Consider the following 23,552-nt stretch of genomic DNA (forward strand, 5'->3'; position numbering starts at 1 on the left):
ATATGAAAATAGAAGGAAGCACAGCTTAGTTGATTCACTTTATTTAATTAGAAAGGTTGTTCAATACAAAATTATAGATAATTATTATATAAATCAAGAGTACTAAAAAATAATACTCTTTTAAAACTAAAAAATAAATATTTTCTTGATTTTAGAAATATAAAACCTTCTATTTATGCATCGAGTGCTCTTAATAATCTCTCAATCATTAGATGCTAACTAAGTAGGGGTGTGTAAACGGTTGGTTCGATTTCGAACCGAACTGAACCAATAAAACTCAAAATAAAAAATAAAAAATAAAAAATTTTAAAAATCGAACGAAACTGATCAATAAGAGAAAATCAAATCTAATCGAACCGATAAATATCGATTCGATTTAATTTTAAACCGATCAAATCGAAATTTATAAAATTTCATATTTTTAACATTAAATTTAAATAATAAAATAAAAAAATAGAAATCAAAACTCAAAAATCTTAAGATTCGGTTTGGTTTTCTTTGATTTTAATTCGGTTTGATTCGATTTTCTTTGATTTCTTATATATATTAGTAATTTCAGTTCGATTTGATTCTTTTTTGATTTTTTATGAAAATAACCGAATCAAACTGATTAATCAAAATTATCAAAATTATAAACCAAATTGATTGAATTTTAAAAATAAATCGATTAAATCGAATTAAATCAATTCGATTTAATTTTTTAATTTAAACCGAAAACTGCTCTCCCCTGTGCTAAGCGGTGCAAAATGGATACATCTACACGAAGAGAAGAGCACATTCTAAAAATTTGCATGCCACTAGAGTCGTGGCAAACAGTTGTGCTTAACTAGGCAAAAAAACACGATTTCGCAATTTCCCAGATGCAAATTCGATCAAATTGAGTCCTAAATTCGCTGGATGACAATCTAAAAGAATGAGTAAAAAATGATATCAAAATCCAGTGACGAAATCAGGGTGGTTAATCCCGAGAAAAGGCAGTAGTTAAAAAAAAAAGAAAAGAAATTGAATGAAAAGTATATTATGGAGGTGTCATGTTCTTACTGTTTTGATTCTTTTTAAACAAAATCAAACAATGTGGTTGATTCTATCAGTGAAACTTATGAAAAATTAATTAATCAATCCAGAAATTAGGAAAAAAAAAAACCCTGTATTTGAGAGGATCAAAGAGAGAACCTGTCAGAGAAATTGGACTGGGCATGGTAGGCAGAGCAATTTCAGAGCAGAGGCTGGTATTACCTTTGTCAAACAGCTGTTATTTGATGGCCCATTACAATGCCTTTTCTAGGGGCGGGGATTGGTGGGGTGGGACGTGGCGGATGGGAAGGAGTTGAGTGGCGGCTCTGGAACATCCACCCTTTGGATTGATGGAAATGCATAAAAATCTAAATTTTCTTTTGGACATTAACTAAAAATAAATCACTATTTAAATTTCATTTATTTTAAAAAAATAATTTATATATAAAAAAACATTTTTAATAAATTTTTTTTATTTAATTATAATATTAAATTAATAATATTTATTTATTTCATATATTTATAAATATATTTACATTTTAATAAAATTTTTAAAATTAAAAATAAAAAATTTTTCTTTAAAATATGAAAGTTATTTTTTTTAAATAACTTAATTTTTTTAATTAAAAAATATTTTTTATTAATTATTTTTTAAATATCTCAAAATACTTAAAAAAATATAAAAAAAATATATTTTTTATGAAATAAGCAAACTTTAATTTATCTTTATTTTTCTTCACAGTTAAGTATCAAAACGAAGGGACAGCGTCTTAATTAGTCACGTTTTGCCGAAGCTGATCCAAGAAAAAGCATTTTCAAAAAGGAAAAAAAGAATAAAGAAAAAGAGGAGGAGGATCAAAGGATTAAGAAAAAGAAATCCTAGATTTCAGAGGTCAAATATCTGTAGAGGACACTGGACTTAAAGTTGTGATGGGCATCGACCCATGGTAGGGCAGAGCAATTTCAGAGCACTATTACCTTTGACAAAGAGATGCACCTGTTGGCCCATTAATTACAGTGCCATTTCTAGTGTCAGGGGTGGTGGGACACGTCATGGTGTGGCAGATGAGAAAGAGCTAAGCCGATAGCCGGAGGAGAGAGGAAATGAAAAAAATGAAACAAGTGATTTGATGGATTAATTATTTAAATTAATCGTACTTAATTTTTTTATATATTTTTTATTAAATAAGTCAAAAGGGAGAATTAAATTTTTTTGTTTAAAATAATATTATATTATTATAAACTAATAATTAATAATAATAAAATTTATAAATAATTTATTTAATTATAATTTATTTAAAAACATTAATTTAACAACTAAGTTTGAATTAAAGTGAGAAAATCAGATTTTCTTCCTGCGATTGATTTTCTTCAGATAAAGCAAAACTAATAGATTAACACGAGTGATCTTATCCGCCAATTTTGTCTCACATTTTACTCATTGAATACGATTATGCGAAAGTAAAACGGGAGAGAGGCATGGCAGGCCAAGCAAAATAATTCTCTCCTCTCTTTCACGTCAGCAATACAGCGGGGACACTCACCGGCAGGAAAACGCGCCTGCAAACTTGCAATCCGCGTCACCAACGGAAGGACAACTTGCAATTTTTTCTTCTCTATCTAAACTTTTGCTTCCCCGACACCTGTCCACTCACGTTAAACACACACAAAACATGATATGAGAAATCAGTTGAACTACGGTCCACCACTTGCCTGTGTAGTGATCATTATTAATAACTCAGATTGTGAACTTAGCTCTACGTTAAATAACAGCTATCATTTTCTCTTATAAAATAAAATAAATATATTATAATTTTTTTATCATATTTTAAAGGCTAAATTATAAATATAATCGTAATCTTTATCTATTCATTCAACTTATCTTTATTTTTGGGGTAGAATCATTCAACTTATCTTCATTGCAAGTAAATGAAGGACAATCTTATCCTAAATTAGGAACGAATATTTAGTCAAAATTCACTGATGAATGATGAGATAAAGAACCGACTAATTCGTGAGGTTAATGGTGATTGGCGGTGGGCATGAAGACTGCGGCCAAAAGCTGAAACCAGGTTAACAAGAAAAGACGGTTAGGATTGAACGTTTATAGCCAATAGATGGGAGGAAAGTAATAGCTGGATTGGGCAGACAGAAACCAATAAATTGATTTACAGACCAAACCATGGGCCCCCCTTGTTCTGCAAGAGCTACTATTGGACAAGATCTCATGAAATCCATGGATTTTATTTAACCTTTTCACTGCACATTACACAAAGGAAAGAGAAAGTCTATAAATTTTATGCGTCCCGCGAGAGTGACACATTAAGGAATCTCTGTCCACAAGTTGCAGTGAAAATCGCTTGTTTTCGTGAATTCTCCTCTCTGCTCTCTCCCTTTTCTTCCTTCGTTTCTATCCATTCTGCTTTTGCCGCCTTCGCCTTCGCCTTCTCCTTTTTAACGTAACAAGAGGAAGAAGAACAAAGTGGTCTCGATTCTAAAATGGTAGATTTCTTCTTCTTTCTGGGTATTATTTCGCAATTCAAAAGGAAATTTAATTTAATGGATTGGTATCTTAAAAACAGGTGGCGGTCGTAGATTCTAATGCTAATTCGAACGTGGGGCAGCTGAATTCTGGTGGAAATGAAACTACTATTTTAAATGGAACGATTTCAAGAACCAGTAGTGGCTTCTTCTCTCCAACAATGACGGAGGAGCCCTGCATTTCTTGTACCACTTTCAATATCCTGGCTCCAATCTACAAGCGGCTCGATCACCAGGTGGAAACACTCACATATTCATTAATTTAATTCGAGTTCCTTTATTTATCATGATATTCAATTTTGCTGATTTTTTTTTTTTTTTAATGTGGCTGTGAAATAGAACCAAAACATCCGTGAAAGCGATTTCAGGGCATTCTGGTTCACCAGGAATCAGAGGATTTTGAATTGGTTACTCTTCGAAAGGTCTTCCATTATATGTCTCCAGGTGGTTAAATTTTCCCTATATATTTCTCAAACGCAATAGATCTGACCTTCAAAGAGGAAGTTTGATGGGTCGTGGCTTTGAAATGATGGTGACTGATTTCTTCTTCTGGAAATTTGGATTTTGTTTGTAGGAATTCTGGGTCGGCAGTGAAGAACTCGTGCATGTGTATCAGGAGAGGCTTGGTGTTGCAGGCTATATAACCTTCCAGCTTGCCCGGACCAACAACCGAGGAGACGGTATATGTTCTTTCATTCCTTGGCTTCCATTTTCAATTTTTAGCCCCTGATCTGGCAACCTGTTTTTGGCCCATTTTCGTCGAATTTAAAGAGTTAAAGCTCTAAAATATTTTTATCTAATTTGGTGGATTTGTGTTAGCCGCTAGCAGACTTTACTATTCAGTAGCCCATGAGATTTATGGAAACATATTTTGGTTGCAACTTGAATTAACATTTTCCTTTTGCTCTTCATTTAATCATTTTACCTAAATTGAAAATACAGCTATATAAGTTTCTATTCCCTATTTCTATTGCTATATCAAGTTAAGCTTTTCAATTTCCTCTTGCTCTTATGCTTACAAATTTTGTTTCCTCTATATAGGCCTGCTAACTGCTGTGCATAAGGACTACTTCAGGGTTCTAAATTATCAAGAGTTGCTCTTCAATGACTTTGGAGACCGTGTTGCTCAGCTACTGCATGTTCAGTCAGCTGTGCCCCTTGTGCAAAACCAAAATGGCGATACTCAACAAGAATTTCTTGTTGTGAATACTCATCTTTTGTTTCCTCATGATTCTAGTCTATCTATTGTGAGATTGCATCAGGTATATAAAAATCTAGCCATTCATCATCTTCTTATAATTTCTGTACTTAATTTCCTACCTTGAATTCCCTTGGGTATGTTTCCATCAATATTTACCTCAAGGTTCATATTGGTCTTTCACAGGTTTGCAAAATACTACAGTATGTGGAAACATATCAGAAAGAAAACAAACTAAGCCATATGCCTATCATTCTCTGTGGGTATGCTTCTTGTCTTGCTTGCTTGAAGTAGATGATTTTTTTGCGTAACATTTGGAAATGAACGTCCCCATTTTTGAACTTCTTTGTTTTCTGCGTTCAGGGATTGGAATGGAAGCAAGCGTGGGCACGTGTACAAATTCCTTAGGTCCCAGGGATTTGTTTCATCATATGATATTGCTCATCAATATACCGACAGTGATGCAGATGCTCACAAGGTCAGTTTCTCTTATTCCAATTTGAATGTCTAGATGGCAACAATCTTCTTATGCATATTACTAAAAGGAAATGTGTTTTTATGTACCTTCCTGCATGCAACAGTGGGTTAGCCACAGAAATCATAGAGGTAACATTTGTGGTGTTGATTTCATATGGCTTCGTAATCCCATCAAATCGGGGAAGCTGCTGAAGACAAGTTGGGCTGAAGCAGTGTTTGGAATAATAAAGGTGAGTCGAATAATCTCTTCAATCATTCTTAGTATTCTACTCATGCGGTTCTATACTGTTTTTTATTTTTCGGTTTTGTAGTTTATAAGTTCTACCTTCTGGCTTCGCCATTTTTGCATTCCAAGCCAGAGAAGTTATAGATTTGTAATTAATATTCTAAGGAGGAGAAACCTTTTCAGTTCACAGACCATTTCTAAGAAAATTGATTTAGTTTTGAACTCTAGGAGGAAGTAGTTAACACCTTAATAGGCTTTACAGAAGGATGCATGGCAAACTTCTCAGCTGCCCCTCTTGGTGGGAATTGTTAAATGAACCTGCCTCAGACTGTAGATTATAAGTTAAAAAAAACTCGTTTATTCATATAAGTTGAAAAAACTCATTCCAACTGAGGCAGTTTAAATCCATTTCTGGGGACTTGCCGAGAAATGTATGTGATTATGTTTCTTTTGAAAGTACGCTTAACCATGTTAAGCTTTCTACTTCTAACGCTGTAATTTTGCTTGGTTTCAGTGTCAACTTCTGAAAGCTTCGCTGAATGAAAATGATGCATTTGCATTTTTTAAGGCTGATGAACCTGGTGATTATATAACATATTCAGCTTTCTGTGAAGGACTCCGCCAGGTACTTTAATATTAACTGCTTTATGATATAAAATATAAGCCCCCAATGGTGCTGCTTTTACAAACTGCTCTTACACACATGCCACACTCCAAAATACACCCCCACACAACCCCCCCACAACCCCCCCCCCCCCCCCCCCCCCCCCTCTCCTCCTCTCTCTTTTCCATTTTTCTTTGCACCATTGTGTGGGAAAAGCTGGATCTGTTTACTTTAAAAGCAGGCTGCCAGAATGCATAGCCAACTGCAGCACTAAATGGTGCCATAAATTTAGCAGAAAGACTTACCATGTTGTAATCTGATACAGGTAAATTTGATTGGTCTCCCTTGTGGATTGAGTTTCCAGCAGATAAAAGATCTATGGATACTAGTAGACAATGATGGAAATGGCATCGTTGATTATGAAGAATTTAAGGTGTGTAGTACTTCCCTTATTCATGGTAACTGTCTTAAGAGTTTTTGTTGTTAATTTGCACTCCCTTATTTCATTTTATGATATTTTGGTACAAGCTTCTGGTATACTAGCAAATGTTGAGAAAGCTTAACAGGATTGTCCTTCAACTCTGTGTATCTACGTGTTTATTTTATACCTGTCCTTTGTCATGATGACCTGCACTAGAACTTGAAGTAACAAATAGTCAGACATATTGCCAATGTTAGCTTGGAATATCACTGTGTATAAATGTTCAAATAATGCGCCTTTTGAATAGAATTTAGAATATAGCCGGGTCCTCTCTTCCACATTGTGTCCGTCTTACATTCTCTTGTACTACTATTCTGCATGTATATGTTGTTTGATAACAGTGTGATTAAACTATTGCAGCAGAGGATATGGAACTCAGCATGTCAAGTGGAAGATTCTGCTGCAAGTACAGACACTGAGCCAGGCGTAGAAGAAGAAGCTATCGGCTTCACTGTAAAAAATGCATTTCTTTTCCCCCGTGAAGCAGAGAAAGGGATGTGGCCTGAAAATTATTCTCTCTCTGATCATGCTCCACTCACTGTTGTGTTTTCACCAGTAAGAATAATGCATAGCTCTCAGAAAATCTTATAATCAACAATGGCACACCCGTGGATCAAACTAGCACAAAATGACGTGTAGGGTAGAGTCCAGAGTTTGTAAATGACAAACAAATAACTGTGCATAGTTCATAGATATCCCTTGTTGGTTGTCTGTCTTGGTGGATTAAATTTTCCAAGTTTTGTAACTCGTTGCGCTCTAGGCTCAGCCAAATTTTTCAGGCCGAGGACTATGTATCTAAAATTTCAATTGTAATGTGAATTGTGAAATGCTTAAAGAAAAAGGTATTTTGCGACTGCAAGGATACAAAACATTGACCAGCATAATCTCATGCATACAATACAAGACCAATTCTTTAGGATCTTTCGAATGGAAAAGAATCGTTATTAATGATATTGATTTACAATAGGCTTTGGCTGGCTACAATTAATAAGTGCCCGTCTAGCTCAGTCGGTAGAGCGCAAGGCTCTTAACCTTGTGGTCGTGGGTTCGAGCCCCACGGTGGGCGTATTTTCCTCTTTTTAAGGGGTACTCAGGATCCTGTGTATCACTTCACTAGAAGTGAACGTAAAACCCTGTCCGTGATGGGGGACAAAATTGAATATCCACTGTTTAAATGAACAGCAAGCGAACTTCTTTTTTTTTTTTTTTTTTCTTCAGAAAGAAAGCAACTTGCTTGAGAGTTGCGAAATGCCAAAAATCTAGTAAAGTTGTATGCGGACTGGGGACCACAGAATATTCTGTAATCCATTGTTTTTCCAACAAGTAGTCACAAAAGTCTTCACTACTTCTCAGAGAAGTAGTGCTGCTCCACTGATGACTTAGCGTCCACTATCCAAGTCAATGTCTACTCTATTACTAAAAGCATTGTTCTTTCACTGGAAACTTCACCCTTCACCATAGCTAGCATTTCTCCTCTGTTCCACTTCTTCTTCTCCGCTTCCTTTCCAATTAACAGATCTTTGCTTTCCTACTTTTCTGTTTCAGTAAAGAGGAATCATGTAAAATTCCTCTTCTGGTGAGTGAAATTTTTCTTAGCCTTCTCTTACTTGGTTCTTTCTTCCGCTAATTCTTTAACTTGTTTTCTTTTAAAAATATGGCAGGTCCAATGCAGTCTGCGCCACCTGGGTGGAGATTCCGCCCAACCGATTTTGAACTGCTTGACCATTATTTGAAGAACAAGAGGCTTGGTCATCTTACCCATTGCTTCGACATCCGAGAGTTTGAACTATGCGATTTTGTTCCTTCAGATCTTTTACCTGGTATTTATGCATGTTTTTAAACTCCAATCTATTTTCTTATTTGGGTTTTTTTTTTCTCGCACAATTAATCTTAACGAAAATGTGTGGCTCTGTAGAATCCTCCAATGAAGAGTTCTATTTCTTTTGCCCTCCTGAGAATTACGTAGAAAAAAATGGACGGCACAAAACGCATAGGAAAGCGAGGTCTGGAATCTGGAGAGGCACAGGCAAGACTAACTCAGTTACATCTGAAGATAGTGATGAGGAAATTGGAACAAGAAAGATTTTTGTTTACTATGATCCGAAGCCAACTAAATGGGTCATGCACGAATATGCCTTCACTGCAAAGCTCGACGTGCCTTTTAAGGTAAAATGCCTAAATCATGTTTCAAAATGAGTTCACTTTAAGGATTTGTCTTCTCTTAGTAGATGCATGCGATCTACAATTATATTCATTTGGAAATTCACCTTATTGCTTGTTAGAACGTGGTGAAAAGTCTGAATTTTTATCGTCCTATTACTTGTAAGAAATTGCTAATGTAGATTTTTATGCAGCAAGTGGGCTTTTCCTGCACAGAAAAGGTATTAGAAACCATGAATTGACTTGAGTAGAAGAATTTATCTTATATTTCAGTGATTTTGTCCACGGGAGTCCTGTTAGCTCTATTTTTTGCTTGAAATTTTGTTGATGTAATAAATTCTCTGCAAATTTGATGCCACCACATCTTTTTGCTCTGTTATTTCCTAAATTTTGATGGCATAAATCTCTTGCAGCTTTTGTCAATCTGCTTTTGCTGATTTATGAAGTATGATATGGCAATTTACCTAATGAGCTCATTGTTTTGTGCTTGTCCAGGGAGATTTCGTTCTTTGTAAATTACATATAAACAAGAAGCAAAAAGCCAATAAGAAGTCGGAGGAGATTGAACCAAATTCCAAGAAGAGAAAAAGAAATAAAAAATCAGAGGATATGGTGCTTGGTTGCAAGAAAGGTAAATCAAGTAAGAAGGCAAGAATAGATTTATCAAATTGCAATAAGGCTTCAGCTTCTACTTTTGAAAAGCAAAATTTAGAGATAATGGCTAATTCAGCCTGTGGTGAAGATGAACCGCCCAATCATATGACTTCAGATTATGAAAGTCAGAGTCCAAATAAGATGGCTTCAACCTATGATATAGGTGAGTCATGTTATCGAAGTTGTCCTACTTTTGAATATGAAGACCTATATGATATGTCTGCTTTCTCAACCTCCAACAGAGGTGAAGAAAGTTTCTCTATTGTTCAAAACCCATGTGGTATGTCTGCTATCGCAACCTACAACAAAGGTGAAGAATGTCTCTCAATGACTCAAACTCCTTATGGTGTAAATAATGTTTCAACCTGTAACAAAGTTGAAACAAGTTGTCCAATAGCTTCTGATTTGGAATATCAAAATCCAAATGAGATGACTGTTTTTTCATCAAATGAGAAATGTACACCAGGTTGCCAATGGGCTTCTGGTGTTGAAAATCAAAGTACATATGAGATAACTACTGTTTCAACATATGACAAAGATGAAACAAGTAGCCTCATGGATTTTCATTTTGAAAATCAAAACTGGTTCAAAATGACTTCTAACTCATCCTATGATAAAGGTAAACCAACTAACCTTTTGGATTTTGGAAGTCAAAATCCTAGCATGAATTGCAATATATCAGTCTCTGAAGAAGGTGAATGGAGTCACCTCAACAGAGTACCTTCTTATTTTGAAAATCAAAATCAATATAAGAATACTGATAATTCAATTCCCGGAAATTATTGGAGTCAAAATCCTAGCATGAATTCCGATATATCAGTCTCTGAAGAAGGTGAACGGATTCACCTCAACAGAGTACCATCTTATTTCGAGAATCAAAATCAGTATGAGAATACTGATAAGTCAATTCCTGGAAATTATTGGAGTCAATATCCTAGCATGAATTCCAATATATCAGTCTCTGAAGAAGGTGAATGTTGTCACCTCAATGGAGTACCTTCTTACCTCAATGGAGTACCTTCTTATTTTGAGAATCAAAATCAATATGAGAATACTGATAATTCAATTCCTGGAAATTATTGGAGTACCATGATGGCTTCTCATATTCAAGATACTACATTTCAAGAAGTGCAAAGTCAACATAAAGACACAGACGTGTTAATCTCTGAAGGACATCTGAGTCCCTTGGTGGATATTGATGTAGGAGAATATTCATTTTCCGAGGTAAGAAATAGCATGCTTGGTGAAAAGTTCTTAATTTTGTTCATGTGAAGAAGGGGAAGCACTCTCATAACTTAAGCTTGCTTTACTGTGATTCTTTTTGCAGAAAGACTCCCAATTGCTGAAAGAGATATTTGCACGTGATGAACAAGAAGACACTGGTTGCTCTGTACTGCAGCAGCCTATTCACAACAAAGAGAACCACAGTCACAGTGGCTTTGGTACCTCTGTGTCTACTTCCACGTGAAATGTTCCCATTAAGTTCCTTAATAGGAACTAGACAATGTTACGTACTATAACTGGAGACTCAGTAAGTATAGTATGTGGATGGCTAAGGAGGGTAGATTATGTTCCTCTTCTCTGCATTAAATGCCTCATAGAGAAACTAAGACAATGAGTAAAGGAACCAAATGGCTCTAGCTGTGTTTGGTTCCTCGTATCAAAACTATCAATGGTTTGATCTGCCCGTTACCATTGATAGATATGCCACGTTAGACTTGGTTTAGCTCCTTCAGCTTCAAGCTTATATCCTTCGTAATATAGCCTTTTTACTAAAAAAATCTGCAGATATTATTATGTAAATGTCACTCTTATTGAGAGAGATGCGACTTTTGTCCGAGAGTTATGATTATACTACTGTTCTGTTCTGAAGATATTAAAGCGATGTAATATTCCAAGTTATAGTTCTTTTTCTTGTTTGGGAAGGTTTAATTGTATCAGGATCTAGCAACTTGTATCTTCTGGTTATCTACCTCTGAATCCTCGTGCTGTGAAAATGTTGAATAAGAAGTTCTAATGTGATAAATCATGTCCCATTCTTATATTTGCTAGATATGGATTGCTAATGCTTGCATGTGGGTTCCAGGATTGTTGTGATTATGTTTTAGATGGTTAAGAATGATGGGAATTTCAGTTTGTATCTCCAGTTTGTGATGCAACTTTCTAGCTTGTTGAAAGGTGGTGGCCTTCTCATGGTAGCAATTTTGAATGCTGGATTAGATATTGCATTAGGAAAGCAAAATGGAATTATTATATCAATAGTTGAATTGCAGTTAATCGGATGTTGCAATAGGAAAACAAAATGTATTTAGCATCTTGTTGGCATTTTCTGCTGCAATACGCAATGCTTAGCAAGAATTTCAGATTGCGAACGCTTGTTACTTCCTCATGATTCCATTCTATCTATTTTGGGATTGCATCAGGTATTTTAATCTCTCTCCTTTCATCATCTTGCTCTAACTTTCTGCAAAAAGAATCACAGTCATAGCTAGTTCTCAGCATCGAATTGTAATCAACAATGGTAAGCTAGTGCAAAATTGGCACAAAAATTATTTGTAGAGTAGAATCCTAATTTGTAAACTGGAAATCAAATAACTATATAAAATTCTTAGATTTCCCCCGTGGGTTGCCTGTGTTTAGGACCTCTGGGTCGAGTGATCGTGTTTTCCAGGAAAAAACCATATAAATTCAGCAACATTGTAATCAACAATTCTTAGACTTGAAACGTAAAATGAAAGCCATAAAATGCTTAACTGAAAACGAAATTTATAAAAAGTTTGAATTTATAAGAGAACACATGTAACAAATTATCGGATTAAATATTTATATTTTAATTTATAAATATATATTTTAATTAATTTTATATAAATTTTAAAAAAACGCGCGATTATTCTAGAATGTTCCGGTTAGATGATACAGCGATTTTAAGGGTTTGTTTGTTTTCCTATGGAAGGTATATTATTATAAAATAAATAAGCAACGCATATTAAAAAATAAAAATAAGTTAAGTTTTTAAATATATTTTTATATTATTTTATTTTTAATTATGAAAAATAAAATTCTTTTAATTTTATTGAAAAAGCTATTATTTAATATTAGCTGATAAAAGCGCTTTCAGGTTTTCTCAGTTAAAATTTTCTTAAAAAAAATAAAAAATAAAAATATTTTTCATAGACTTTCATATTTTTTCCCATATAAATTATTATACTTTTACTGATTTTAATATTTTATAGCAAAATATGAAATTAATTATAATTTTATATATTTTTAACATAAATATCTTCAAATAAAGTTCAAAAATGTAACACCCCAAATTTTAAATGTATTATTTTGTGAGTAATATTAATATTTTTATTTTATTTAAATTTTAGAAAATTATTTGAAATTTTTCGGATTTTCGAAATCGGGTTTGATTTCCTGAAAATATAAAATTTTGATAATTTTTAAAAATTAATTTAAAAACCACGTGACAAAACTAAAAATATATTTGGAGTCTACGAATTTTTCTGAGTTTTTTAGAATTTTTTTGAAATTTTTAGACCTCGTTTTCGATCTCAAGGCAGAGTAAAAATTCAAAATTTTGTATCCTGAATCGAACCGACCGAATCGAACCGGACCGGATCAGACCAACCTAATCAGGCCGGCTCCTTTTTCTTCTTCTTCTTCTCCTCTCCCGTGCGCGTTCTCCTTCCTCTCTTTCTCTCCTGTTTTCTCTATCCTCCCGCCCCAGCCTGCTGGCCAGCTACCTCCCCCGCCACCCCACCAATGGCCAACCCCTCACTGGTACGCGCTCAGAAGGCCGCAAGAGTCGCACGAAGGGAAGCGACCCTTCACCTTCCCGGGCGAAATCTGGCCGATCCGGCCATCAATCGAACCGGGTCTTGTGTCTAAATCCATCTAATCGTAGAGAGCTTTCCATAGACACCAAGAACACCGAAATCCATCAAGCGGTTTGTCCAATTTTTGCCCGGGAAGTTTTAGTCCATTTTGACTTTTGGGCTAGATTTCTCGCAAACTGTGAACCCCACGAGAAAACCGAGAGTACCAGAGCGCTCCACTCATCGAGAGCTTCGCGGCAATATAAATTTTGAAATTTTCCGACACCGTTTTTCGATGGGTCCCACGGAACTTCGCAGTATTTTTCCGAGCATTTAATGAGCTTAGAAAATTTCGTAAAATTTATGTACTAACCCCCGTGTTGTGGGCTTCGTGTAGGTATCTTCAATTCGCGGAAATTCGACAGTTGTCCAGGTCTGTGAATTTCCGACCAGACAGACCGGCCACCGAAAAGGTCTCCGAATTGGATCGAGATTTTGGCTACCCCACCATTATCAGACATCTCGAGAGCGTCCCCGGAGTCGGAATCGGCAAAGGTAAACCCGAACCTTGCTTTTTCGTAATTTTCTAGTGCTTACATGGGATTAAAAATCCATAAAATATTCGTGGTAGCTCAGAAAATTATGATTCTTTTTGCAATAGCCTAATAATATTGCTAAGGACCACGAGGCAAAGTTTTAGAATTTTTAGAGCTTATTTGGACAGTTTTTACAAAAATGATCAATTATAAAGACTAAATTGTAAATTTACATATTATAATTTATGACTGTTTGGATGGGCCCAGGAGGGGCTGTGTGATATGATTGAGTTGTGGGTGTATGGTTGGTGAATATAGAAGTGCGGTTTGAGCCCTTTTGCAAGTTGGGTAGGTCCTAGGTATAGGGGAGACTCTGCCGGATTTTCAGCACGACTTATAACGTATTTGGTCTTTTCTTAAGTTTATATTGAGTCAAATTTATTAAATGATTGTAATAAAATTGTCAGGTGAGTCGGGACAGCCTTCTTCCTCCGCCCAGCCGCCACAGTGACCGCTGTCAAGTCTGTGAGTAAAATATTAATTTTAATTGTAATTTCGATATTATTATATGTTCAAGCATGCCCATGCATCATTTATATGTATATATCTATGTAGTTAAACTCTAGGCACGTTTTATGTTGTATTCACAACTGTTAAAGTGCCATGGATGTTGTTGTGACAATTTGGAGCAGTGTGCGTGCGTGTGATGTGGTGTGGACTATGGATAGGACGGGTAGACACGGCTTGAGATCTTCGCTGGGACTCGGTCTTTCGGGGTAGACACGGCTTGAGTTTTTCGCTGGGACCCCGATTTGGTTATTTAGGTGGAAGTCCGAGCTGAGTTCTTCGCTGGCACAGGTTGGATTAAGAGAGCTATATAGGGGATCAGCTCCCATATATTATGATTGATATTACTGGGTGTGTGAGTGCTCCAAATTACCTTTTTGATGTTATGATGTGAAAATATTACTGATGTTGCATTTCACTATACAGGGTGCATTAGTTTTAGATAGTTATAGAGATTATGGTTAAAATTGATATTTTACTCTCTGAGTCGAACTCTCACTCCTGTTCAATATTTTTCCAGGCCACAGGAGGATATTTTTGAGGTTAACCTGCTTTTCTCCCTCGCAGGTCATTTATTAATTTTTGTATAAACCTGTTAACTCTTAGAATTTCCGCATGTGATAGAAATATTTATTCGATTTGGGTCTGTAATATAAATTATTATTTTGAACCTGTAAACTTATTATTTTATGCATGTTGATGGACTGGATGAGGGAGCTAAGCTCCTATTTATTTTATGTTGTTATGAGCATGTGGAGGGTGAGCTGAGCTCCCCAAATGATTATGTATTGTGTTTACAAGTCGAATGAGTCAAAAACTCCCCGTTGAAAGGTCCATATTATGGCCGGACTCTGTCCGGTTGAATTTTTAAAATTGAGCCCAAATGGGCCTTAGAGTTGGGTCAAGAAATAGTTAGGCTTACTACGGGCCTCGGGGGCTTTAGGCTGGCCCAGGTCCTAGTGCCGGTCCGGCCCATAGGTTGGGTCGTGACAAATGTGGTATCAGAGCTTAGGCTCCAAATTCTTACGGAATGTTTGTCTAAAATGTTGGGAAGAGTCTAATAGGAGTCACATGTGGGAAATAGGGTCCACATTCATCTTGCATTGTCATCTTTGCTTATAGTCTCTGCTTCATATAATTATGTATAAACATGAGTCTATAGAGCTATGTAACATACTGTTTTGAATTTTGTGGGCTAATGCTGCTGAATTTCAGGAAAATGCGTAGAAGCAGGAGAGCTGCTACTGCACCAAAACCAGATGTGCATGACGAGGTGTCGGCACAGGATGAGGCGCCTGCCCCGAGGAGGCGAGGTAGGAGGCCTAGAGCTGCTCAAGTAGAAGAGCAGCTGCCACCAATTCAGGATCAGTCTTTTATGGCACAGGGTCCCATGGACCCAATGGCAGCTACTCTAGCTGAGTTGCAGAGAACCATCGATATGATGGCGCAATATATGATCCACCCTTCACAGCAGCAGCAGTCCACTGCACCAAGAGGGGAACCTTACAAACAGATAATCAATTTCAAGAAGTTGGTGCCTAGTACTTATGATGTGTCAGACGATGCATATCGATTTTTGAATTCCTGCAGACAGGCAGGAACAGAGTTGCAGTTGACTGATAGAAGACTTATAGAGTGTATGCAGCATGTCATGGGGCCTATGCCTAGACAATGGATGAATGACTACATATTACCTCGGATGGAGGGTTTGTCGTGGAGTCAGTTTATGGAACTGTTCATCAACAGGTTTGTGCCAGAGAGCTTCAGAGATCAAAAGCAGTGGGCCTTTGAGGCCTTAAGACAGAATGGCAGATCTGTAGATGAATATGCTACAGAATTTCTAGAGCTGAGCAGGTATGCCCCTACAGCAGTAGCTACAGAAACTATGAAGGTGAAGAGGTTCTTAAAGGGGCTTGACAGGAGGTATGCAAACCTGGCCATGATGTCGGATCAGTCTTTTGATGTGGTGGTTGACCAAGCCAAACAAATTGAGATTAGCTATGCTGTGGATGACAGCGGAAGGGCAAAGAAAAATAGAGTAGAGGGTTCTTCAGGTGTTCCCCACATGGGTACTACGGATAGTGGTGGCCAAACTAATTACAGAGAAAGAAGCAGGAATAAGAGGAATGGTTTTAGATACAAATCCTGAGGGTTCAGACCAGGGTACGGATCCAGCAGTGGTCACAGTTCGGGGTACAGCAGTTCTAGGTCTGGTTCAGGATCCTCCTTGGCACCTTGTGCACAGTGTGGAAGAGGACATTCAGGACCTTGTATGATGGGTTCAGGAGTATATTTCAGGTGTGGCCAACCAGGTCACTTTGCTAGGGAATGCCCCGTGTTCAGCGAGCCATAGATGGGGTCACAGGGTTATGTTGCAAATATTCCTCGTCAGTTATATCCTGGTGCTTCCAGCATGGCAGCGATCGATTCGATGGCAGGCCGAGGACAAGGGGGACATGGATTTGGAGGCAGATCAGGAGGTAGAAGTCAGTATCAGGGTTCTACCACTCAGGTTAGGGGTCAAGCTCAGGTTTTCACCCTGACCCACCAGGATGGTCAGGCTTCCAATGCAGTTGTGGCAGGTATTCTTATAGTCTGTTCCTATGAGGCTCGTGTTTTGATAGATCCGGGTGCTACGCACTCATTTGTCTCCCCTGTGTTTGCCACGAGGTTGGGTAGAAATCCTACAACTTTAGAATACCCTTTGTATGTAGCTACCCCGCTTAGTGATAACATAGATGTAGATATGATTTTTCTAGGTAGCCCAGTAGTAGTGGATGGAAAGATCCTCCCAGCAGACTTGGTTCCTCTACCAGTGATAGATTTCGATGTAATTCTGGGAATGGATTGGTTGGCAACTCATTATGCCACTTTTGACTATAGGAACAAAAAGGTGTATTTCCACATACCTGTTGTAGAAGAGTTTAGCTTTGATGGTGACAGGAGCGTGGCTCCATATAACTTGGTATCAGTAATTAGTGCTAGAAAAATGTTGAGGCGTGGATGTCAAGGGTATTTGGCATTGGTGAGAGATACATCTATAGAAGGTGTCAACATGGAAAATATTCCTGTTGTCAGAGAATTCATGGATGTCTTCCCTGAGGAGCTTCCAGGATTGCCACCAGGAAAGGAAATATAGTCTTGCATTGATGTTGTTCCGAGTACAAACCCCATATCAATGCCGCCTTACAGGATGGCGCCAGCAGAATTGAAAGAGCTAAAGGAGCAACTACAGGAGCTTTTGGACAAGGGTTTTATACGTCCGAGCACTTTACCCTGGGGCGCTCCTGTTCTATTTGTGAGAAAGAAAGATGGGTCATTGAGGTTGTGTATTGACTATAGACAGCTGAACAAGGTGACTGTGAAAAACAAGTATCCACTTCCTCAGATCGATGATCTGTTTGATCAGCTCCAAGGGCTAGATTCTTTTCCAAGATAGACCTGCGATCAGGCTACCATCAGTTGAGAATCAGGAATGAGGACGTGTCCAAAACGGCATTCAGGACAAGATATGGTCATTATGAGTTCTTGGTGATGTCTTTTGGACTCACTAATGCACCAGCAGCCTTCATGAACTTGATGAACTAGGTGTTCAAGCCATTTTTGGACCGTTTGTCATCGTATTCATAGATGACATTTTGGTATACTCTCGGACCAAGGAAGAACACGTGTGGCACTTGAGGATGGTGTTGCAGACTTTGAGGGAGTACCAGCTGTATGCCAAATTTTCAAAATGTGAATTTTGGCTAGAAAGTATCTCATTCTTGGGACACGTGGTTTCTAGTGAAGGCATTCAAGTAGATCCCAAGAAAATTGAGGCTGTAACTGATTTGCTTAGGCCTATAACAGTCACTGAGGTGCAAAGTTTTTTGGGTCTAGCTGGCTACTATAGGCGTTTTGTGAGGATTTTTCTAGAATAGCAGCTCCCCTAACTAAGTTGACTCGGAAGAATGTTCCATTCATTTGGACAGATGACTGTGAAGAGAGTTTCCAGAAGCTTAAGGAGTGTCTAACCACCACTCCTGTGTTGACACTACCTATGAGTGGTGAAGGATACACCGTGTACTGTGACGCCTCCAGAGTTGGCTTAGGGTGTGTTTTGATGCAGAATGGAAAAGTAGTGGCTTATGCTTCAAGGCAGCTGAAGAGGCATGAGCAGAACTACCCCACCCATGATTTGGAAATGGCGGCTGTAGTCTTTGCACTAAAAATCTGGAGACATTACCTGTATGGTGAAGTGTGCGAGATATACACCGACCACAAGAGTTTGAAGTACATCTTCCAATAGAGGGATTTAAACTTGAGACAGAGGAGATGGATGGAGCTTCTAAAAGACTATGACTGCACCATCCAGTACCACTCGGGAAAGGCCAATGTAGTAGCAGATGCTTTGAGCAGAAAATCTTCTGGCAGCTTGGCGCACATTTCAGCAGAGAAGAGACCGTTGATTCAGGAAGTACATGAGTTGATGGATCAAGGTTTAATCCTAGATCTTTCAGATGAGGGGGTATTGTTGGCTAATTTTTCAGTGAGACCGGACTTGCGAGATAGAGTTAGAGTTTCCCAGCACAGAGACCAACAATTGATGAAGATCATAGAAAGAGTATAGCAAGGTGAAGGTGGTGAGTTTGGATTTGCCAATGATGGCGCCCTTATGCAAGGTTCAAGAATATGTGTGCCCGATGTGGACAATCTCAGAAATGAAATCATGCAAGAGGCACACTATACACTGTACAATATCCACCCAGGCTCCACCAAGATGTACCACGATGTGAAAGATAGCTATTGGTGGAATGGCATAAAGAGAGACATAGCAGACTTTGTGTCCAAGTGTTTGACTTGTCAGAAGGTGAAGTTTGAACACCAGAGACCGTCAGGGAAGCTGCAAGAGCTCCCTATCCCAGAGTGGAAGTGGGAAATGATTACTATGGATTTTGTGACTGGGTTGCCTCGTACCACGCGAGGATATGATTCGATATGGGTAATTGTAGACTGCCTAACTAAATTAGCTCACTTCTTGCCTGTGAAGATTACATATTCTGTGGCACAGTACGCCCGACTCTACATTCGAGAAATAGTCAGATTGCATGGAGTTCCTGCTTTCATAATATCTGACAGAGGGCCCCAGTTCACTTCTCGGTTTTGGAGGAAGTTGCAAGAGGCACTTGGCACACAGTTAAACTTTAGTACTGCTTTCCACCCTCAAATAGACGGACAGTCCGAAAGGACAATCCAAACACTAGAAGACATGCTTCGCATGAGTGTTTTGGATTTTGGAGGTCAATGGGATGATCAGCTAGCTTTGGTGGAGTTTGCCTACAACAACAGTTATCACTCCAGCATAGGGATGGCACCCTATGCAGCACTATATGGAAGAAAGTGTAGGTCTCCTCTGTGTTGGACGAAAATGGGAGAAGCGAAAGTGCATGATGTAGACCTAGTGCAGTACACTTCAGAGATAGTTCCTTTAATCAGGGAACGATTAAAAACAGCTTTCAGTAGGCAGAAGAGTTATGCAGACCCCAGACGGAGGGATGTGGAGTTTGCAGTAGGCGACTATGTATTCCTGAAGGTTTCACCGATGAAGGGAGTCATGAGATTTGGAAAGAAGGGCAAATTGGCACCTCGGTATATTGGACCTTTTGAGGTTACTGATAGAGTTGGAGCAGTTGCCTACCGGTTGGAGCTACCACCCAACCTTTCTCATGTTCATCTTGTGTTTTACATTTCCATGCTCAGGAAATACATTCCAGATCCTTCTCATGTACTACAGCCGGATGTAATAGAGCTAAAAGAAAACTTGACGTTTGAGGAGCAACTTGTAGCCATAGTGGACTACCAAGTAAGGCAGCTAAGATCAAAACAGATCCTATGGTTAAGGTTTTGTGGAGGAGCCAGTCAGTGGAAGAGTGCACCTGGGAGTCAGAACGGGACATGCGTAGCAAGTACCCTTATCTGTTCAATGTGTAATCTTGTACTTTATTCTGCCTTGTGTAAAATTCGAGGACGAATTTTCTGTAAGGGGGGAAGAATGTAACACTCCAAATTTTAAATGTATTATTTTGTGAGTAATATTAATATTTTTATTTTATTTAAATTTTAGGAAATTATTTGAAATTTTTTATATTTTCGAAATCGGGTTTGATTTCCCGAAAATATAAAACTTTGATGATTTTTAAAAATTAATTTAAAGACCACGTGGCAAAACTAAAAATATATTTAGAGTCTACGAATTTTTCTGAGTTTTCTAGAATTTTTTCGAAATTTTTGGACCTCGTTTTCGGTCCCAAGGCAGAGTAAAAATTCAAAATTTTGTATCTTGAATCGAACCGGACCGGATCGGACCAGCCTAATCGGGCCGGCTCCTTTTCTTCTTCTTCTCCTCTCCCGCGCGCGTTCTCCTTCCTCTCTTTCTCTCCTTTTTTCTCTCTCCTCCCGCCCCAGCCAGCCGGCCATCCACCTCCCCCGCCACCCCAACCAAACTGGGCGCAACTTCAGCCGCGCAGGCCAAAGCGTCCTGCATGACGGCGACGCCTTCTCCTTCCCGGCCGAAATTCGGCAGATCCGGCCACCAATCGGACCGGGTCTTGTGTCTATATCCATCTACTCGTCGAGAGCTTTTCATAGACACCAAGAACATCGAAATTCATCCAGCGGTTTGTCTAATTTTTGCCCGGGAAGTTTTAGTCCATTTTGACTTTTGGGCTAAATTTCTTGCAAACCATGAACCCCACGAGAAAACCGAGAGTACCAGAGCGCTCCACTCATCGAGAGCTTCGCGGCAATATAAATTTCGAAATTTTCCGACACCGTTTTTTGGTAGGTCCCGTGGAACTTCGCAGTGTTTTTCCGAGCATTTAATGAGCTTAGAAAATTCCGTAAAACTTATGTACTAACTCCCATGTTGTAGGCTTCGTGTAGGTTGATGCACATATTTTGCATAGTCATTTAGGTCTAATTTCACAATCATTTTATTTGGTTATTAGTCATTTTTAGCTAATTTCATTAGTTATTTAGTTAGTTTTCCATAATTGTCAACTTTGGATTAATTTGTAATTTTTGCTTTGTTTTGTAGGAAAAATGGTGTTTTTGAAGGACTAAAGAGAATTTTGCCATTGAGGAGTGTCTTCTACAGCAAAAAGATGCCAAAAGCAAGTTTTCAAGCTAAAATATGCATAGACCAAACTGTGCATAACTTGCCGCATAAGCTATGCAGTTCTGCATAAGGAGGAAGAACACTGTTCCAGAACCAGCCGAAATGTGCATAAGGAGACTGCATAGCTTATGCACATTCTCACCTCCCTTATGCAGATTCACGAAATTGTGCATAACCTATGCACCAAGTCATGCAGCTTCGCATAAGTGACCCAGAACCAGCCGAAATGTGCATAAGGGATCAGATAACTTATGCACCCACTTATGCAGTCCCATAAAGAGTTCATTAATGAGCTGGCAGAAGATTCCCTTAATGTATTCCTCCTAGAACATACTATTTTAGGGCTCCATGTCAGAAAAATGCTATATATAGTCCCATTTTCTCATTTTAGAGAGGAGAGGCAAGGAGCAAAGAAAGAAAGGAGGAGGCTAAGCAGAATTTGAAGAGTCATTTCCACCTTCCACACCATTTTCAACTAAGATTTGCAGATTTCTTTCTTTCTTTACACTTTTCCACATTTCTAGTGTTTAATTCCTTACTTCTTAGCTTAGATTAAAGCTTTATTTCCATTTAAACTCATCATATCTTGTAAGCATTATGGATAGTGAGTAGTTTACTTTTGATTCTGGAGTAAGGGTTGTAATATTTGAGATATTTGTGGATTTTGATTGGGTAATCCATATTTTGTGGCCTTAATGAGTTTTATTCATTTCTTGTAAGCTTAATGACATGCTTAATGTAGGATCCCATTGAGTAATGTTCTTAATCCATGGTTGAAGCACCGAAAGGAGAAGGCCTTGTGATAGATAATCAGGAAATTGGACTTAATTAACTTAGACCTAGAAATAGGCTAAGGATTAAGAGGATTCACAGATTAATTAAGGAACTTAATGGGTCTTAATTAATTCTAACTCCACGAAAGTAGGATTAGTTTGATTAAGGCACTCTTTGTCTCACCCGAAAGGGAATTCAAAGGATTTAAGAATTAATCTCCTTAAAACTCATAAGTTTCATAAGATTGGACAACCAATTTAAAATCCCAAAATAGCTCGAATATGAAATCCCGAACTCCGGAATCAGCTTTTTACCATTGTTAATTTCTAATCGAATTTAATCATTTGCCAATTTAAATATTGCCATATTTGAACTTGCTTATTTCTATTTGATGCAATTTTAGTTTAATTAATACATTGTTGAATAGAATATTAATTTTGCACATTTAGATTTCATACTCCATTACCCATTAATTCATCATTTTAATCTCATAAATACTTCAATTTAGTCAACTTTTATATCGAAAATTCAATCATTAACACAACTCCTCGTGGGATCGATATTTTTCTATACTACTTGTACGACCCGTGCACTTGCGGTTGGGACGCATCAAGTTTTTGGCGCCGTTGCCGGGGAGTTGTTTGTTTAAGATTGAATTCTTGATTATTTTAGTTGTTTTTAGTTTTATCTTTGTTATCTTTTCATTTTGTGTTTGTTTGTTCTTTTTCAGGTACCTTTAATCTTTTATGAGAAGAGCTAGAAGCTCAAGTGACACAACCTTACTGTTTAATCCTGAAATTGAGAAATTTTGTAAGGCCAACAAGAAAGAAACCAGAAGAAGGAAGGAAGTTTCGAGAGAGACTGAATTAGAAGCAAACATGGCTGATGAAAGAGTTAGAATTGGTGTTGGTAATGCTGGAAATGGTCAAAATAATGAAAATGCAGCCCATGGTGAAGAAGTTGTTAATGCTAACGTGCCTAGGGGAAGTATGATGGATCATGCTTTTCCACGTTTTGATGACTTGAGAGAGAGCATAGCAAGACCAAGAATTGATGCAAATAGTTACAAGATGGATTTTGGAGTTCTTCAAATGATCCAAAACTCTCAATTTGGAGGACATCCTTCTGAAAATCCACACACACACCTGAAGAAGTTTGCTATGATTTGCGACATGCAAAAACAACCTGGAGTATCTGATGATGCAGCAAGATTGAAGCTATTCCCATTCTCTTTGAAAGATAGAGCATTGGATTGGCTTGATTCTTTACCTCACAACTCCATTACAAATTGGGAGCAACTAACTGATGCATTTCTTGCACAATATTTTCCACCTGGAAAAACTCAA

The 23,552-nt window shown here is 37.8% G+C and overlaps 2 protein-coding genes and 1 non-coding gene across 6 annotated transcripts; all 3 read left to right on the plus strand.

Moving 5' to 3' along the window:
- Positions 1-3,014: 3,014 nt before the first annotated feature.
- On the plus strand, positions 3,015-7,382 carry LOC110661684 (uncharacterized calcium-binding protein At1g02270). 2 transcript variants are annotated; one of them, XM_021820386.2, is made up of 11 exons: positions 3,015-3,516; positions 3,597-3,791; positions 3,895-3,999; positions 4,130-4,235; positions 4,597-4,817; positions 4,940-5,016; positions 5,117-5,231; positions 5,335-5,460; positions 5,971-6,081; positions 6,386-6,493; positions 6,905-7,382. In XM_021820386.2, exons 1-11 carry the CDS (start codon positions 3,514-3,516, stop codon positions 7,130-7,132), a joined length of 1,395 nt encoding a protein of 464 aa, XP_021676078.2. In that variant the 5' UTR covers positions 3,015-3,513; the 3' UTR covers positions 7,133-7,382. The 2 variants fall into 2 exon arrangements, with proteins under 2 accessions (XP_021676078.2, XP_021676077.2); XM_021820385.2 differs by having other exon boundaries at positions 3,050-3,516; positions 6,902-7,382.
- A 152-nt stretch (positions 7,383-7,534) lies between these two features.
- Positions 7,535-7,607, plus strand: TRNAK-CUU (transfer RNA lysine (anticodon CUU)). The gene has a single exon. It is a non-coding gene; the product is annotated as a tRNA-Lys (tRNA).
- A 209-nt stretch (positions 7,608-7,816) lies between these two features.
- LOC110661683 (uncharacterized) lies at positions 7,817-11,381 on the plus strand. Of its 3 annotated transcripts, XM_058140075.1 has the most exons (5): positions 7,817-8,117; positions 8,203-8,361; positions 8,457-8,707; positions 9,197-10,579; positions 10,683-11,381. In XM_058140075.1, exons 2-5 carry the CDS (start codon positions 8,208-8,210, stop codon positions 10,821-10,823), a joined length of 1,929 nt encoding a protein of 642 aa, XP_057996058.1. In that variant the 5' UTR covers positions 7,817-8,117; positions 8,203-8,207; the 3' UTR covers positions 10,824-11,381. The 3 variants fall into 3 exon arrangements, with proteins under 3 accessions (XP_057996058.1, XP_057996053.1, XP_057996059.1); XM_058140070.1 differs by lacking the exon at positions 7,817-8,117 and having other exon boundaries at positions 8,196-8,361; XM_058140076.1 differs by lacking the exon at positions 7,817-8,117 and having other exon boundaries at positions 8,196-8,361; positions 10,656-10,802.
- The last annotated feature ends 12,171 nt before the right edge of the window (positions 11,382-23,552 follow it).

The sequence above is a fragment of the Hevea brasiliensis genome, chromosome 2 (genome assembly GCF_030052815.1).
Source record: "Hevea brasiliensis isolate MT/VB/25A 57/8 chromosome 2, ASM3005281v1, whole genome shotgun sequence".
In the NCBI taxonomy this organism is placed as follows: Eukaryota; Viridiplantae; Streptophyta; class Magnoliopsida; order Malpighiales; family Euphorbiaceae; genus Hevea; species Hevea brasiliensis.

What these genes read in the sequence shown, in the direction of transcription:
- LOC110661684 (XM_021820385.2), top strand. An exon ending in CTTCCATTATATGTCTCCAG is followed by an intron (nt 4,000 to 4,129) that starts GTGGTTAAATTT and finishes TTTTGTTTGTAG; the next exon opens with GAATTCTGGGTCGGCAGTGA. An exon ending in GTGATGCAGATGCTCACAAG is followed by an intron (nt 5,232 to 5,334) that starts GTCAGTTTCTCT and finishes TGCATGCAACAG; the next exon opens with TGGGTTAGCCACAGAAATCA.
- LOC110661683 (XM_058140070.1), top strand. Translation starts at nt 8,196, where the DNA reads ATGGCAGGTCCAATGCAGTCTGCGCCACCTGGGTGGAGATTCCGCCCA. An exon ending in TCCTTCAGATCTTTTACCTG is followed by an intron (nt 8,362 to 8,456) that starts GTATTTATGCAT and finishes GTGGCTCTGTAG; the next exon opens with AATCCTCCAATGAAGAGTTC. An exon ending in AGCTCGACGTGCCTTTTAAG is followed by an intron (nt 8,708 to 9,196) that starts GTAAAATGCCTA and finishes GTGCTTGTCCAG; the next exon opens with GGAGATTTCGTTCTTTGTAA.